This window comes from Hippopotamus amphibius, chromosome 12 (genome assembly GCF_030028045.1).
Source record: "Hippopotamus amphibius kiboko isolate mHipAmp2 chromosome 12, mHipAmp2.hap2, whole genome shotgun sequence".
Taxonomy (NCBI): Eukaryota; Metazoa; Chordata; class Mammalia; order Artiodactyla; family Hippopotamidae; genus Hippopotamus; species Hippopotamus amphibius.
The window spans coordinates 18,131,873-18,148,595 of NC_080197.1; the positions used below are offsets into that span (position 1 = coordinate 18,131,873).

The following is a 16,723-nucleotide window of genomic DNA, read 5'->3' on the forward strand; positions in this document are numbered from 1 at the left end:
CCCTCAGGGAGCTCGCAGTCTGCAGCAGGAAACACTTGTAGGAAAAAAATGCGTGGGAAGTTTGCACCATGCATAAGAGTGAGGAGCTTCTAGAAGGTGGTGTGACTGTCAGGGGCACTTACTGAAGATGCTAATGAGCTGAACCTTGATGTTTAGTGGAGAACAAGTATCTCCAGGGAGATAGGAGGCTCCAGGCAGAGGAAGAAGCATATGACAAGGAGGAGAGGTGTTGAAAAACCCCCATGCACACTCTACCCAGAGGGACAGATTGGTCCCTGTAGTGGCAGGGGGGCTCTCAGAGCCTGTAGGTGGGGTAGCAGGACACCAGCTTCTTATCACATCATGGGCTGTGTTTTCACTAACATACCTGAGTCTGCATTTGGGAAAACCCTGTGGCTTTTGCTTAAGAGATGAAGGAAAATGGGACGAAGGTTGAGTGACCAAGTGCCAACCCCAAATGCAGATAAGCAAGGAGCCAAGGTGTTTGGAAGGAGCTGTGCCCTTTCCTCCTATGGCCAGGCATCCTCCCTCTTGAATCAGCTGAGTAGCAAAGTTTATTCTTGAATCAGATCACTTGCAGAAATCAGCCATGGTGATTTCCTTATTATGGAAAGTCATGGACCACAGGGGTGTGGGGATGGATGGAACTTCCGTGCTGGGGTCACTCAGGAGCATGTGATAATATGATTTCTCCCTTCTGTTCTCTGTTCTTCAGCAATGGAATGGCAGGGACACGGCTCTCATGGTCACCCGCGTGGTCAACCACAGGCGCTTCTCAGCGACAGTCAGTGTGGCGGACACTACGCAGCGGAGTGTGAGCAAGTACCGCTGTGTGATCCGCTCTGACGGTGGCTCTGGTGTGTCCAACTATGCTGAGCTGATCGTGAAAGGTGAGTGTCACCATCTGTGCCTCTACCCAGGTGGTTGATTTCACAGGGATCCCTTGGCCCCATCCTTGCACGGTGCAAGGAGTTAAGACTCCCTCGTTTTCTTATCTGCTGCTCCTCCACCCATTCCATAGACTGAAGCAGTTTCCAATTCTCCCCATCAACACACATCAAAAAATAGAGGAAGTTATTGTAAAATCATGCAGTATTGCATTGTCATTCAAAGTTGAGTCGTACACGTAGGATCTGTATATGCAAGCATATGGGATGCATAACATAGAAGATATCCCTAAATTTGACTTTGTTCTGCATTTAAAGTTAGAGTGAGCCAATGTCCTTGTGCTTTGGTGGCAATCTATTACAGTTGATTAGAGAGTATAATTGTTTCTGGGGGATTTTTTATTGAAAACTCCGTATAATGACAATATTTTAGAAGGACTTTTGAAATATATAACCCCCCACCCCACTGGCTTTGATTCAATTTTTTTCAGTTTTCTTGTTTTTGTTCACCTTGAGGTATCGTTGGCATGTTTTTCCATTAAAATATGCACATTGTTCCTTTTCTGCTTCTTTCAAGGAGCTGAATGTTCTATTCATTTTTGAAAGACTGTATCATCTTTGCTACAGTGCTTAATGGGTGTATGCTATTTCAAGTGAATCATCCTGTTTTAAAAAATCTCTGTCATCATTTAGGTAATTCCAGGTGTTTTTGTTTTTGTTTTATCTTTCCTTTGTGCATGCAGTAATTAACACCTCAATTGGGTTCTTCTGAAGAGAATATTTTTATTCTACTAAACCAGATTATTTCCTTGGATAAACTCCCTAGGGGTAGAGTTGGTAGGCCAAAGAATATGAGCATCTTTATGGATTTTTCTTTGTGTTGCAATATTGCTTTTGCAAAAAAAAAAAAAAAAAAAAAGTCTGACAGCTTACACTGGAAAACAGCGGTGGTGTATGGATGTTCTCATTTTCCAGTGCTATGTTCGCCGATTACAATTTTAATATAACATAATTTAGTGAATGAAATAATGAAGCTGTTCATCTTAATGCTAGCTGTAGGATGATACTCAGTGTGTTTGAAGGTAAAAGCCTCGCTCCACCCCCCAGAAGGCTTATGAGTTGGTTCCCTTGGTCAAAGGATTGATTGATGTGAAACCTTGACCTCTCTTTGGCTCCCCATGTCATGGTAACCTTGCCTGGACTAGTCAGCAGTCTGGGATTCTCCCTCCTGTGCTGTCCTGACTCCAGATGGATATTCACGCGCTGCCCATTTGTCATTCATCAGATCTCAGCTTGACTGTCATCATGCCATCTTCTCTGAGGGAATTACCCCCCCTGACCCCCCCCCCCACCCCCACAGTTCTGGCAGTCACATTCTATCCCATCACCTTGTCTCTTTTTCACTCGTCACGTTTCCAAATTACATATTTTTCTTCATTTACTTGGCAGTTTTTCGTCTTCCCCTTTAAAATATGAGCTCTGTGGGATTTGGGGCATCTTCCATTTGGTTCCTGGTTCACACTCCGTCCCCTGAGTTTAGTGGAGTGCCTGGCATGAACCATCTGAGATTACCAGCGTTTGACGGTTTTAACCTGCAACGGTCAGTCATTTCACAAGGCTCAACCTTAAAATATTTGCTGAACGGCGGATAAGTGAATGAATTACTGGCTTCAGCAGGAATTCATTTCTTCACTATAATTCTATGAACACTTAAGCTGAAGGTCAACTTAAAAATTGGGTAGTTACGAACAGAACAACTAACAGGAAAAAAAAAATCATCTTTAAAGTAGTTTACATTGAGTGCCATTATATATAAAAGAAGCCATCATTTTGATCCCATTAAGTTCATATCTTGGCTTTTTGGTGCCATCAGATGTATTCGTACGATAAAGTGGCCTTTGCAGTTCTTTCAGATAGTCAGCGAATATGTAGCTCCTGACCTGTGACCGCCCCACCCTGAGCATGGACTGTGTTTTCTCCTGCTGTCCCCAGTCTCACCAGCACCTTGCCCCTGCCTGGCACAGAGCTGGTAATGACTGCATTGGATGAAGGACTATGGGGCTAGTGTGGGGCTCTGAACTTTTCACATGCAGACAAATTCAACCAGGAAATTCTCAATGTAGTCTTTCCTTATGTCCCCAGGTGTGGAGGAGGAGGTGTGGGAAGCCAAATCTAGAGGCCTCTGGGACAGAGGATGTGATTTCCATGGTGAAGCATCATGGCCTTCATTTGGAGGGGTGGCCAGGGTGTCCTGGGACTGTGGTTTACCCTTTGCTGGCTGTGTGTCCTGGGCCAGAGTTCAGCCTGGAGGGAGAAGTGCCCTGACCAGGTTTGTCAGTACGATCCAGGAGTATCACTGCTCTGTCTCCTCGCCGGCAGCCATCCCTGCTCTATTGTAAGGGATGCCCTGGACGGCCTCCTTCAGAGGTTTCCTTCACGGTGGGTGATGGTGGGTTTGTGCTTCTGGTAACTGGGTCCAGTTTTCTTATACCTTATTGAAATCCTTTATTGAATATCACATTTTTTAGTACCCATTTCCCCCACCCCACCCCACTGTAATGTTTTCCTTTTTACACTTGGTGGTAAGCTCAAAGCTGGATCCCTTGAATGTACAAGTCCCTTCATGTTTGCGATCTCATTTAATCCTGATTGTGGCTCTGGATCTTGGTTTTATTTTAGTTCATTTTATGGCTGTGAGAACAGCCAGAGCCAGGTTGAGAAATAGACACAGGTCCTTAGGGGCAGAGCTGGGCTTGGACCGGGGGCTGGATCATGCTATTTCAGCCACACCTGGAGGGCCTGAGGATTGTGGCCTTGTCAGCACCTGGTAGCATGATGTCATGAACAGTGTTGAAAGTGTCCAGACAGCAGACAGGGTTCATGATAGAGGTCCCCTGACCTGTTGCTAACTTGCCTTTTTAACTCATGCGTCACCCTCCCACAGCTCCCCACCTTTCTGGAGTGGGGTACTAACTGCCAGATGCCTGGAGAAGTGGATTTACCCCTTCCCTGCACACACACGCACACATGCACACGCGCACACGTGCACACATGCACACGTGCACACGTGCACACACGCACACATGCACACACGCACACATGCACACACGCACACACACATAAAAAGCTAATGGTACTTAAGCCAAACAAGACAATGAAAGACAGGACACCCAGAGGCAGCGGCATCCAATGGAAGCCTGTCACCCTGGACTGTGTGGCCAGGAACCCACTTGAAGGCAGCAGCCCAGTGCATCGAGGGGAAAGTGTGTTATGAAGAATGACTTACATCTTGGAGCCCCTTGCTGTGGCTAAACCAGAATGCTTAGATACTCTAATACTGAAGTATTTGTGCTTGTTAAGAACAAACAACAAAAAAAGGGAAAAAATAGAAATCTACGTTCTTTCAGGGAAGGGAGAAAATACAAAACTATTCTCAAGGGCTAAGTGCTCTCCTAGAGGATGGGGCTGCTCCCCACGTTGAATTTGCTATTCCTGGTTTACACATCACACAGATGATGTGGGCCGAGGGGCAGGGAGCTGCCAGACCCTGGAGCGTCACAGGAAGACCATCCCAGGGCAGCATTTTTTCCAGGTTTTCTCTGTTTAGTTCCAATTCAGAGACAGGAAAGAATCCGGGAGCTGAGATGCCCGGGTTTGAAACTTGGTCCCATCTCATCCTAGCTCTGTGACCTTGAACGTCAATCTCTCCCAGCTTCAGCTGGGTCCTCTGGGGATGGAGGTGTAGCATTACCTCTCTCAGGGGTGTGTGTCCCGAGGATTACATGAGACTGTGGGTGTACGAGTTCTTAGAACAGTGCCTGGCACACTGACCGATAAGTGTACGTTAAGTGAAATAAATAACTGGAGGTGGGTGGGGTTTCCCAGGTTAAAAACTAAAAGGTGGTGAAGGCCTGAGAGGGTGGGTAGGTGGGCAGGACACCTGGCCCAGGTGCGGATGTGACTGCTATCTGTGTGGCCCTGGAGGGATCCGTTAAGGCCTCCTCTGCGTGGGGGACTGGGGCTTTCCCCCATGTGCTGAGCATACAGAAAGGGAGGGAGAAATGTAAAAGTGGGTGGCCAGCATGTGGGCTTGGGAACATTTGGGTCCTGAGGTCCATGCTAGGTTAGACTCCCCAGGTGCCCTTCTGTATCTACCACTGGTGAGCCAGGAATCTGGCCCAAAAGAAAAGTAACTGGTTCTGCTTGTGCTCAGCCACCTGACCACACGCCCCGCCCCCCGCCTGGCCTCATTCATTCAGAACTCGGGCATGCAGGGATTGGGAGGACACAGGACCCCTCAGCACCCAAGGGTGCCAGGAGCTGGAGGCCCCTCTGGTGGCATCTGTGGCAGGTGCTTGTGCTGGGCCAAGCCGTGGAGGGTGAGGCCCAGACTGGGTCTCTGTCTTTCCCTGAGCAGGTGTGTTTATGGCTGGCTGGCTTGTGGCTCACGTACTATCCCGGGATTGTGAGCATCGGTGCTTCGGAAGACGTCACCTCATTTGAGTGTAGGTAATATCAGATTCTCAGGGCGCCACACGGATCAAAATGAAAGCAAATCGGAATGACTTAATTCTGAAGAGCTGTTTATTGAGTTGTGATAATGTGCCTGGGTATACATTAGATTACTCTGTAATTGAGGTTTCACTCAATTGACAATTCGGCCCCTCAACCTACCTGTTCCAGACCAGTGCTCATAAATGTACCAATTCTCTCCCTGTTTCTGGGTTTCTTAACGTCTTCGATTTCAAAGTGTTTTAGCTTATAAATAAACTAAAGGATATAGGTGTCTTCAAAAATGCAGATGTGGTCTTTTATGAAAATTTTCTAACTCATCAAAAATGTGTTTTTGGTGGTGATTTTTAAATTTGTCTTCTAACTCCATCTCACAACCTACTATGGGTTCAGAACCTTCGTATCAATATGCAGATTAGTGTCTAGAAGAAATCCAGTACGGGTGCTGAGAGTCAGATGTTCTGATTTAAGTACTGATGTGACTTCCTATCAAGGCAGCTAGGTAGGGTCAAGAGTATGGATTTGGGATGTAAACATCCCAAGTTTCAGTCTCAGTCCTGGCCCCAGCTATCTGTTTCTTTCGGCAAATTATATATTCACTCTGAGCCTCAGTTTTCTCATCAGTTCAATGGGGGTAAATACAGCTAATTAGATCCTTATGAGAGGGAGACAATATATGTATAGATCTTAGTACAAAGTAGACACCCACCCAGCTATAGCTGTAACTATCAATAAGTATATATTACTATTATTAAGGACATATTGACCAAATACATTGTCCCTTTTTCTTTGTTCTGCTTCTTGTACTATGGAAATTTAAACTTAGTCATCTTCAGGTCTCTTGCCTCTGGTATGGGATTGGGGTCATCAAATACAGCCCACTAGTCCGCGTTGGTTACACAAATGCTTTACTTACATTGCACTGTCTTTTTTTCTTTCAACATTTTGTTCCAATATTTAAATGCCTCATGAAGTTGTATCGACTTGGCCACACTGAGCCTGCATTCTGGGGTGGCAGTAGTGGGCTGGTGTGGCTGCCCTGTTCTGGGGCATGTGCTCCACAGCTCACCCCTGTCCTCACTTGGCCCATTTTGCTCATCACTAGTCTGGTTCCTATAGGCCTTTGAGTTTACAGCCTTTGGTTTAAAGATTGCATGGCTGGAGTAGTTGACTTGTTCTTATATGCATTTGTTTAAGTTTGCTGAGCCTCAACTATGTGTCAGGTAGTGTGATAAGCTCACTGTCTAGTGGGATGAATTGTGCAAATCTATAATGCATGGTCATCTAGTTGTGTTGGGCACCTGCTCTACTCTCTTACTAATCCTATCCATAGCCCTGTGATACAGGTATCGTAGCATCCCCCTTTTACAGATGAGGGCATGGAGGATCAGAGACGTTAGGCAATCATGCCAAGGTTGCACAGCTTACATGTGGCAGAGCCGGGATTCCAGCCCATGCCTGCCTGTGCCTCAGCTCATGCTCTTTCTTCTATACCACGTTTCTTACAAAGTCCAATATGGGAGGCCCTGTAATCAGGTGTGAGCTGAGGAAATACAAAGGATGGAACAACTAACATAATTTGGGAAAGCATCTGCAGCCTTCCGAGGTGACCAAGGCTGCTGGTCCCCGTCCCGTCAGTGAGAGCAGCCCAGGAGGACAGCTGCATGCCAGGAGAAGAGGCAAAGCCAGGAACCACTCTGAGCATTCAGTTTGGGCAGCACCTGGAACACTGCAAAGGTGCCGTCAGAATCGTTGCTGTTCTCTGCCAGCCTTCAGAGGCAGAGAGGAGCTGGCGGCTGTTTGGTCCAGCAGTCAGAGAATCTGGCCTCTGTCCTGTAAACTCCACTTCCTAAGCTTGCCTGGAGCCCCACCGTCCTCACCACCTCTCCTGTCCACACCCTAGACCTGGACGTGGCAAACCTTTCCTGCACAGGGCAGGATTGTCAACATTTTCAGCTTTATGGGCCACTTGGGCTCTGTTTTAACAACTCAACTCTGCTCTTGTAGCAAAAGCAGCCCTAGAAAAGATGTCAGTGAATGAGTGTGGCTGTGTGGCAATCAAACTTTATTTACACAAGCAGGCACAGAGCTGGATTTGGCTCTTGGGACACAGTTTGTCGATCACTGCTCAGGACCACCCCTCCTCTCTTTGCAAATGGATGACTCTGCCAGCCTCCTCCCTGCTCCACACCTGCAATACTGAGGTCTGTTCTCTAGGCAGCAGCCTCAGCGATAGTTTGAAAACAAGTTACATCGTGGCATGTCCTTACCTAAAAGCCTCCACTGGCTCCTCTCTTCTCTTATCCTCAGAATAAAATCCAAACTTCTTAACAGTCTCTAGATCTGGCCCCTCTTTGTCTTTGATTTCTGCCTCCCCCGGTCCCATATTTTTCCTTTCATTCCCTTCTCTGGCCACACCGGTCCATTTCCTCTTCCTTGAACCCCAGCAAGTAAGTCTGACCTTAGGATCTTTGCACTTGCTCCTCTCTCTTTGCCCGAAATGCTTTTCTTCCAGACGATTATGTGGCTCATTGGTTTTGTTCGCTGTGGTCTCTGCTCAGGCATCAGCTCCTCAGAGAGCCTCCCCTGACCCCGCTTCCTCTTGTGACTGTACCATTGTACTCGGCTGTGGTTTTCTTCCCAGCTCTTACCACTGCCGGCCACGGCCATTCACATCCGTGTGTTACACACACTCTTGAAGGGAGAAGCTCTGTAGGTCTTGTTTCCTGCTGGATCCTCAGCACCTAGCACAGCACGTGGAGTGTAGGAGCTGCTCACACATTTGTTGTACCCAGTGGGGATTCTCAGACCCCTACTTCACAAGCAGGCGGTGGCATTGCAGACCGCTCACCATTCCTTCCCTTCCCAAGGTTCTCAGTATTGTTTGAACTGTAGTTTGCCTCCTACCTCTGAGGAAGTTCCATGTCCTTTATGGTTGCTTCTTTTTTATCTTTTCCTTTAAGTGTGTTTTTTCCCTTATTCTTTTCTTCCCAGTTATAGAAGCTGTAAGATTTTTAATTCCCTGTGTCCCTCCTATGGCCTCCCTTTGTCCTACTTTGGTTACAATTTTGGGGTCTCTTGTTGACCTGCCCGGGTCATACTACTTATCCAGTCTACTGTGTGGCCATTATGATGGTCATTTTAGAAGCTTCTGGGCCTTCTTTACTGGCTGTCAAGAGAAGCCTTGCCTCAAGGTGAGCCTCCTGTATTTCTCCCAAGTCCTGCCTACTGGTGTATACCTGCATCAACCTGTGTCTACACGTTTAACACCTCTTCATCTCAGACTTACCTGCTTCCTCCCTCCACCCCATGTCTGACCTTAGCTTTCCTGGAAGATGCTATTTCAGAGAAACCTCAGCATCTTCATCTTCTCTCCAGCATTCCTTCTCTGTAGGAAAAACATCCTGATGCTCTTATTTTTTGTCTTTCTTCAGTCATAACTTTTCTTAATGGGTTGCATCATTTTTTTTTTTTTAACCACAACTGCTATTGGGACACACGCATAGAATGCAAATGGTGTAAGTCTTGGGTTCAAATCCCGGTTCTGGCTTGTATTAGCTATGTGAATTCAGAACATCATTCCATGACTCCTTAATTATAAAATGGAGCAAGAGAGCAGCTTCTCTAGGTTTGGGGAAGGGTCATGGCTTTGCTTATCCTTTGTGGACTAACTGCCTATGTGCTTTTGCTTCTCTCCTCGTCCTCCATCCTCCCCACTTGACAGCTGCCAGTCTTAGCCCCTGACTCCCTCACTCTTGGATGACGTTAGTTTTCCAGGGGAAGAGAGAAAGGACAGATGGGAGGAAAGTGGGAAACTTAACTTGAACATATGTGCATTGGGGGGCGGGGGTGAACGGAGAGATATCTCTGTATGTTGTATTCTATATGGGCACCAAAACCAGCTTATTTTTAAAAAAGCGTAAATGTGGATAAATAAAACCTGACAAGTATTGGTTTCCTTGAATTATTCTGACTACTTCATTGGCTGCATGCTGATGGGTTGCATTAACACTTTTAGCACATTTGGAAATTAAATGACACGGCAACTGCATTAAACCTTCATTCACTTGGAACATTACCCTCCTGTGTTCAAATGGAAGAATTATCTGGGGTATGGAATGAGCTGCAAGGTCTGTATTCAGCTAACATTTGTGGACGATTTACTGCATGCCAAACACTGTCCTGGATAGTTCACATGAGGTTCTACTTAATTCTCACCTGTTGCCATGTTTCAGTTGAGGGTGCTGGAGCCTGATCACCCAGCCTACTTAGAGTCTCACAGCCCAAGGTCTGTCCTAGTCCTGTTGTAATTACGACTTTTTTTCTGACCCTCCTCATGCTAATTTTCAATAGTGTTCTATCCTGTGGCAAATTTACATGGAATAGTGTTTCTGAGGACCTAAGTTTCCGGCTCAGTTGGACTCAGTGGAACTGTGGGCTCCAGATTTGGAAAGGATGCTCTAGATCATTGCCTCTGCCCTCTCACTGGTGCCTAATATGCCTATGAAATGTGACAGCCTCTGTCTAGACCTTGGTTCTTAGCTGAGGGTGATTTCATCTCCCAGGAGACTTTTGGCAATGTCCTGAGACATTTTTAATTGTCACACCTGGGAAGGGAGTGCCAACATCCAGTGGGTGGAGGCCAGAGATGCTGCTCAACTTCTACAAAGCACAGGGCAGCCTCCCTAATAAACAACTGCTCAACCCCAAAGGCAAGTTGTGCCAAGGTTGAGAAATTCTGACCCAAACCCCTCTCCATGGGGAGACTTCTTGATCCCTGATGCTCTTGTGTTCATCTGCGATTTTGTGGTCCTCTGGCCAAGGTGGGGCATGAGATGTGGGAGAAAGAAGGGAGAGCTGGTGACATTAGCTGCAAAGAAGTGATTCGGCTTCTCTGATTCCCAGTCTTGCCATCTAAAAACTTCGACAATTGACTTCCAGTTTATTCTGACCTGGTGAGTGAGGTAGGATGTCCTGGTGAACAGTCCATGCCAGCCCAGCTGGCCATGATGGGAGCTGTCATTGTGCCCAGATTACCCCAGCTTGCTGCCTCTTCAACCCAACTCAGTCTGCCTGCTGGTAGAGCTCAGTGACCCCAAAAGGGGATGGGTGGGATGGGGAGAGGGGGTGAAGTAAAGCATTGTGCACTTCAAAAGCAAGCATCACCAGTCATTTAGAAATGATTCTCATGAAGGGACTTCCCTGGCGGTCCAACGTTTAAGACTCTGCGCTCCCAGCGCAGGGGGCCTGGGTTCGATCCCTGGTCCAGGAACTAGATCCTGCATGCTGCAACTAAAGATCTCGCATGCCTCAACGGAGACCTGGTGTGGCCAAATAAATACGTAAATATTTTTTAAAAAAGAGAGAGAGAAATGATCCTCATGAAGAAATTGTGGCAGCGTGTTTAAACATTTCAAAATCAGAGGTGGAGCAGTTAGCAAGAGGCAGGATGCCAAAAAGCAGTATCTCAGCAATTGCAGGGGGATGGACGGGGGCTCCCCATGTAATCAGTGGAATTCCTTATGCCCATGTTGCATGGTTTTTAAACTCCACACTCATGCCCCACCTAAGGTGTGCTGCCATCCTAATCCAGGAGACTCAGAACCAGGGCTTAGGTGAGGTTTGTCTTAGAAGGGAGGGAGCCTCCATTCTGCTGTTAATTAGGTTTGAATGATGACCATTTCTCTGGGCCTCAACTTCCGTATTTGTCAAAAGAGAGGGTGTATTCTACAGGTGGGTGTCAAATGTATTCCCGCTGAAACAATAGAATGCTGTCCATTTAGTATGGAAACTAAATGACGCAGCTCTGCAGAATCACGCAGCTCCTGCAATAGTGTAACATTTTGGTTTCCCCACCACCTGGGCAGGTGGATTTTTTTTTGCTTCAGCCTTCTTTCAAGTTTGTCATTGTTTCTTAAAATGCATGTGATTCTTCTCCTTTTTCATGTGTTCCTGGACTGTGGGGCTAGGATTTGGCCTCTTGTCTTTTAAATGAAATGTGCTTACTTCTGCTTTTCATTATTAATCAGAGTAGCAGGCCTGTTGCTTTAGATGTGTATCCAGAGGCAGATGTGACTGGCTTACAGCTCAATAAATGGAGCTGCTCGTCTCTGATGGCACTCGGCCTGGTGGTGTGGAGCAGACAGTTTTTGGCAGAGTGGCTGATCTTCTGTTCTCGGTGAGGGAAAGCCTCCTGTCTGAGTTAATCAGTGGCACAGTGTGCTCCGTGGCTTGCTCTTCTAATCTCTCACGCACATGAGTGAAGAACTGCTGGACCCCCCTCTAAGACGGGACTGTCATTTGCTGTGTCTTTGCAAGCCATTGAAAAGAGTCTTCCTAAGGAGAGGCGGTGAGCCTGCACTTTAGAGGCAGGTGGGGCTGGGCTCACTCCTCGGTCTACCCAGTATTTGCTGTTGGATTAAACTCTGCATGTGACCGAGCCTCAGTTTCTCCATCTGTAAAAGGGAAGGAATGATCTTACTTGCCTTATATTTTCTGAGGCTTGGTGAAATCGGGTATGGAGATCACAGAGTAGGACCTACTTCACACTAGCTGGGCAAGTTCAAACTCACGTGACGACGTGAATTGTTCTCTGTGCCGTTTATCCTTCCTCCTGGGCGGGCTGGAAGGTTACGCTTCCTAGACTCCTGCCCCCAGATGGGGTAGAGGAATGTATGCCAAAGGGATCCAGCCTCTTCCAGACCAGACCTGTACAAAATCTCCCACGTGCGAGCCCATCTTTCCCTTCCTGTTGTGACGTTGGAGACCACGCACTGAGGCAGGCAGCATCTCCAGACAGAAGCTGGGTCCCTGAATGCTGTGTGGAGCCCCGCACGCCCCCTGCCCCCCCATGATCTCACTGGGCTGTGACATGAATGAGCAGTATCTGGACCACCACTAATCCAGCTCCTGTGGGGGCGTGGCTGTCCACTGCCCTGGCCCTTCCTGCCTAATGGCTTTGAGACCTCATTCTCAGGTGCACCTGTGTGGTGGGCAGACACGCAGAGCATCAAGACCATGCCATAGTTCCCACTCGGCATTTTGTGGGAGCCCAGCCGTGATCAGAAGGGGGTTTCGGGTCTGTCCTCACAGCAAGGGGAGTTAGCTGACTCTTTCTGCCTGATGCCATCGGGACTGACTCGCCAGGCAGTGAAGGCTGTTCCTTCTCTCTGGGCATTGCTGCTGCAGGCCCACCTGTCCTCACCCCCGTGACATTTCTTTTGGGGGCACGGAGCTGACCACCCCCTTTGCCCTTCTCCTTTCTTTCCCTCACGAGGCTAGTGCCGTCCATTACGTGACCAAGCCAGTTTGCCGGCCTAGGGACAACGGTGACTCTTCCAGGCATCGTCTCATGTCTCTGCTGAATCCTAGGCTCTGCTGATTTTATTCCTTGACTTCTACAATAAGCAGAGATGAAGGAAACTGCAGGATACCCACCTCCAGGCCCTGACCCATACCTGGAAGTTGGCTGCGCATGGACTTGGTCCTACTGCCTATGCCTGGGGGCTCCGCCTTTATGGCCTAAGCCCCAAGCTACCACCTTCTCCCCCTCCCCCCGCATCCAGCCAGGACTGTGGGACTCCTGATCGGCTCCCGGGCCTCTGTGTCATCAGTGGGCTACCCTATCATTTCCAGAAGCCCCAGAGAAGCAGCTCGTAGATGCACCTGTAGTCATTTGTCTTTGCACAGAGGGCCCATGCCAGGTATTCCTGGAGCTGGACCTGAGAAGAGCTCCCTTAACCCTAAATTTATCTGCAACTTGTGTGCCAACAAAAGTTACCCTGCCCTTTGGAATTTGGGTAAAATGAGCTCTTTCAAATTTTTGCATATTCCTAAGGCCTCATATTGTGGTAACTTCTCACTATTTGGTTTCCATTCCTACCAGCTTTCAATGTCAATCACCTTTCTCTCCTTATACCTTGTCTGCGCTGCATCATCCAGATTTGGAACTCAGTCCCCTTTCCTTAAGTTTTCTTCATCCTTTCCCCAACACACACACACACACACACACACACACACACACACACACACACACACACACACACACATGTTCTTTATGGTATAACTTCTAAGGATTTAGGGCAAGGGAAGGGTGTTACAGCACAGAAATGCAAATGCCCCCAAATGGAACATGAAGTGTTCCTTCTGTGGCAAGTGCTCTGGCCACCTCATCAGAAGTTCTCGGTGGCTGTGACCTTTTCTGAAGTCTCTGGCCTCCTGCCATTTTGTCCGGGCCCCTCCCTTCTCCTGCTTCCTCCGCAGCTCGGAGGCAGAGCAGTCTGGCAGCAGACAGTTCCTGGGGACCTGTTTGCACAGCTCATTTCTGCCAGTCCCACTTGCCAGTTATTCCCCCACTGGCATTGGATCACTTCCCTCTGGCAGGTGCGTGACTCTCCCCTGGCCTTTCTCTTACATCTCAGAAGTGTGCCCTCTTGCACTGCCAGTGAGGATGCCATTCTTGCCTTGGGTCTGGAGGGCTCTGCAGGCCACAGCCCAGTTCACACCCTCACTGTTGTTCTGCCGTATTGACGTAATCAAGAGCAGCAGGGCTCAGCAGAGGCTGCTCCGAGCTTGAGGATGGAGATAGAGGACCATTCTCAGTCTGGACCCTCTCAGGGGTGAGGGGCAGCAACCCACCTCTTAACTGGGTAGAGCCTCAGAGGGAGATTACTGACTCGTGTCCCTGGGATGCCCAGGCATGGAGCTGCCTCTGTGCAGTCACATCTCACGGCTCAAATGGTGGACCCAGGGCTCCGTCTCCTCTGCATTTTCTGTTCTGCTTGTTCCTCCTTGACGTTATCCTCATATGTGCTCATGGGGAGTGTCGGGGGCAAGTCAAGGGCTGACAGCTCCAGATCCACACCTTCTAGTTTAACAGTCTCCAGAGTAAGAGAGTTTACTTCTCTCCGTTTCTGAACATCAGTGCCAGGGAAGGATTTTGATCACCCTTGCCTGGGTTGAATAGCCAGTGCTACAGCAGCTGTTCTACCTGGTGGCAGGTGGAAGGGTCATATGCCCAAGTGTGAGAGCCATGTGCAGCCAGTGGGGCAGGGTGTGAGGAGTCCAGGCGCTGCAGGAAGATGCAGAGTGGCGCAGGAGCCCTTCCCCTAAAGAAGGGTTCTGGGCAGACAGGAGTCAGAAGGGCATGGATGGGGCCCCCCTGGTGTGTGGCCCCTCCTGCTGGGCTTTCTACAGAGTTCTGAAGATTTAGGGCTGTTGGTAGGTTGTGGTCTACAATCTGGGTCCCTGGTTTCAAGCTTAAATAACCGTGATGTACTTTAATTCTTTTGTTTTGATGAATTTCACATGGATGCAAGGTCATTTTAGGACCAGATGTGTTCAGAACTGAGTTATTTATCTATGTCTGTCCCTCTCAGAGTCCGGTCCTTCTTAGCAGCTCTGGTCTTTGCCTCTATGCCTCCGCTTCCTGACATCCTTTCTCCATTCCCCCATCATCCTTTCTCCTCCCATCAGTGTCTGCCCAGCCCTGCCTGTCACCCTCTCTTGCCACCTTTCCTTTGCGTTCAGAAGGTCACAGATGGGTAACTCAGCTCCCTCTTGCCCTGCTGGTCTGTGTCCTTGGTAAGATATTTCCTCTTGGGAAACACAGCCCTTCTCCCCACTTCCTGCCCCCCTCTCTTCCACTCTGTCCTCCTTCTCATTCCCTCTGGCTCCCCCACCCTCCTTCTCTCCCTTTTGTTACTGATTAATACCTTGTTATACACCAGTCTTGTCCACATCAATGGAGCTGTTGCCAGTGGCTCCCTGATTTTGATACCTGGGGTACAGGGTGGGCTGCACCAATGTGTGGCATTAGCGTCTTCCTACAAGCACTTTCCAATCAAGGACAAGTAGCACCATTTGCTGTTTGGCTAAATCACTATTAGAACGATAGACCTGCACAGTGCTATCTCCAGGTGCCATTGCTAATTGATTGATCAATGAAGCAAATATTCATTAAACACCTACTATGTCCCAGGAATCTTCTAGACACAAAGGATACACCAAAGAGCCAGATGGGGACAGGGCTTCTATTATCCGAAAGCATACATTCTAGTGGAGGAGAAAAGAGGTTATGTGCCCCCAAATCTCTATCCACTGAACAGGGACCCCTGCCAGACTGTCAAGGGCTGTGTCTGCTTCATTTCTTTATTCCCAGCTTTACTGTGTTTAGGAAGAATTCTGTCCATGGCTGCTTGCATGAAATCAAGTAGTTCTTTAACATGTACAAAATGAAGATGCCCCAAATAACCCCAAATTATTACCATTTCCATTTTCTAGATGAGGAATCAAAGGCTCAGAGAGGTTCAGTGACCTGGCAGAAAATACACAGCTAGGATAGCGTTGGTGGTCTGAGTGGCCCCCAGTTCTCTTGGGGGAGGCACATACTCAGGCACACAGGAGAGGCAGGTGCTGGGCTGTGGGTGGCCCACCTGAAGACGCAGGCAGCTCTGGGGGCGGCCTGGCTCCTGGCCACGCCCATGTGGAAAGGTGGGCACAAGGACCTGCAGCCGTGGCTGTCATTGTGATTCTCAGGAGACTTCTGTTCTAATTGCTCTTTTCAAGTGTCGTTCCTGCAGTTCAGTGTGTGGGGGACATAGTGTTTGTAGCAACTGCTAATGACAGGGCTACTGAAAAAGACTGGCTATTTTTGGAGTTAAGCTTCAGCCTAAAAGAAATAAAAATAAACATTAAGAGTTTTTTTTTTTTTTTAAGAAAAATATGTAAAAAAAAAAAAAGTTCCATCTCAACCTGCTCTCCTTCCTAGCGTGGGTAGAGTGGGAATTCAACCTAGGAGATCAGGGGGCCTGGGTGTAAGCCCTGGCCCTGCCTTGAACTCATGTTCCCATGAGATGCCACCTTCTCCAATGCCTGCTGGTCCCAAGGACAGCTGCAGGGTTGGACCTGGCCTGGCTGCAGCCTCTCCCCTCTGCTCCAGTCACAGCTAGCCCCATCCCCGTTCTCAGAGCCAGTCAGGACCAGGCAAGAGGGGTTAAGCTTTCCCAGGGCCACTGCCAAGGAGCAGCCCCCAGATTCTGCCTCATCTGCCTCAACCTTACTAGAGCGTCAGCGACTCATCAGCAAAATGTCACTGCTAAGTATGACAGCGATGCTCAAGCTGAGCCTGTCTAACACATCCTGAGAGATCCCTGCACGCCCAGCCTTGACCGATGAGCACCTCTGGGGGAAGGTACTGTTCTGCATGGTTACTTTTCCTGGGGCTTAAGGAGCAGATCTGAACCCAACTTGGGGCCAAGCCACATTGACCCACAGACCTGAGAGCAAGAAACAAGTGTCTGTGAACTTCTTTAAGATTCATGGAT

General features: G+C 48.4%; 1 protein-coding gene across 1 annotated transcript in view; it reads left to right on the top strand.

The window, feature by feature from the left end:
- PTPRT (protein tyrosine phosphatase receptor type T) overlaps positions 1-16,723 on the top strand; it is a 1,046,874-nt gene that overhangs the window by 405,872 nt on the left and 624,279 nt on the right. The window contains exon 6 of the mRNA XM_057701613.1: positions 716-890. Coding sequence (XP_057557596.1) covers positions 716-890 — 175 coding nt within the window. The remainder of the gene's footprint in view (positions 1-715; positions 891-16,723) is intronic.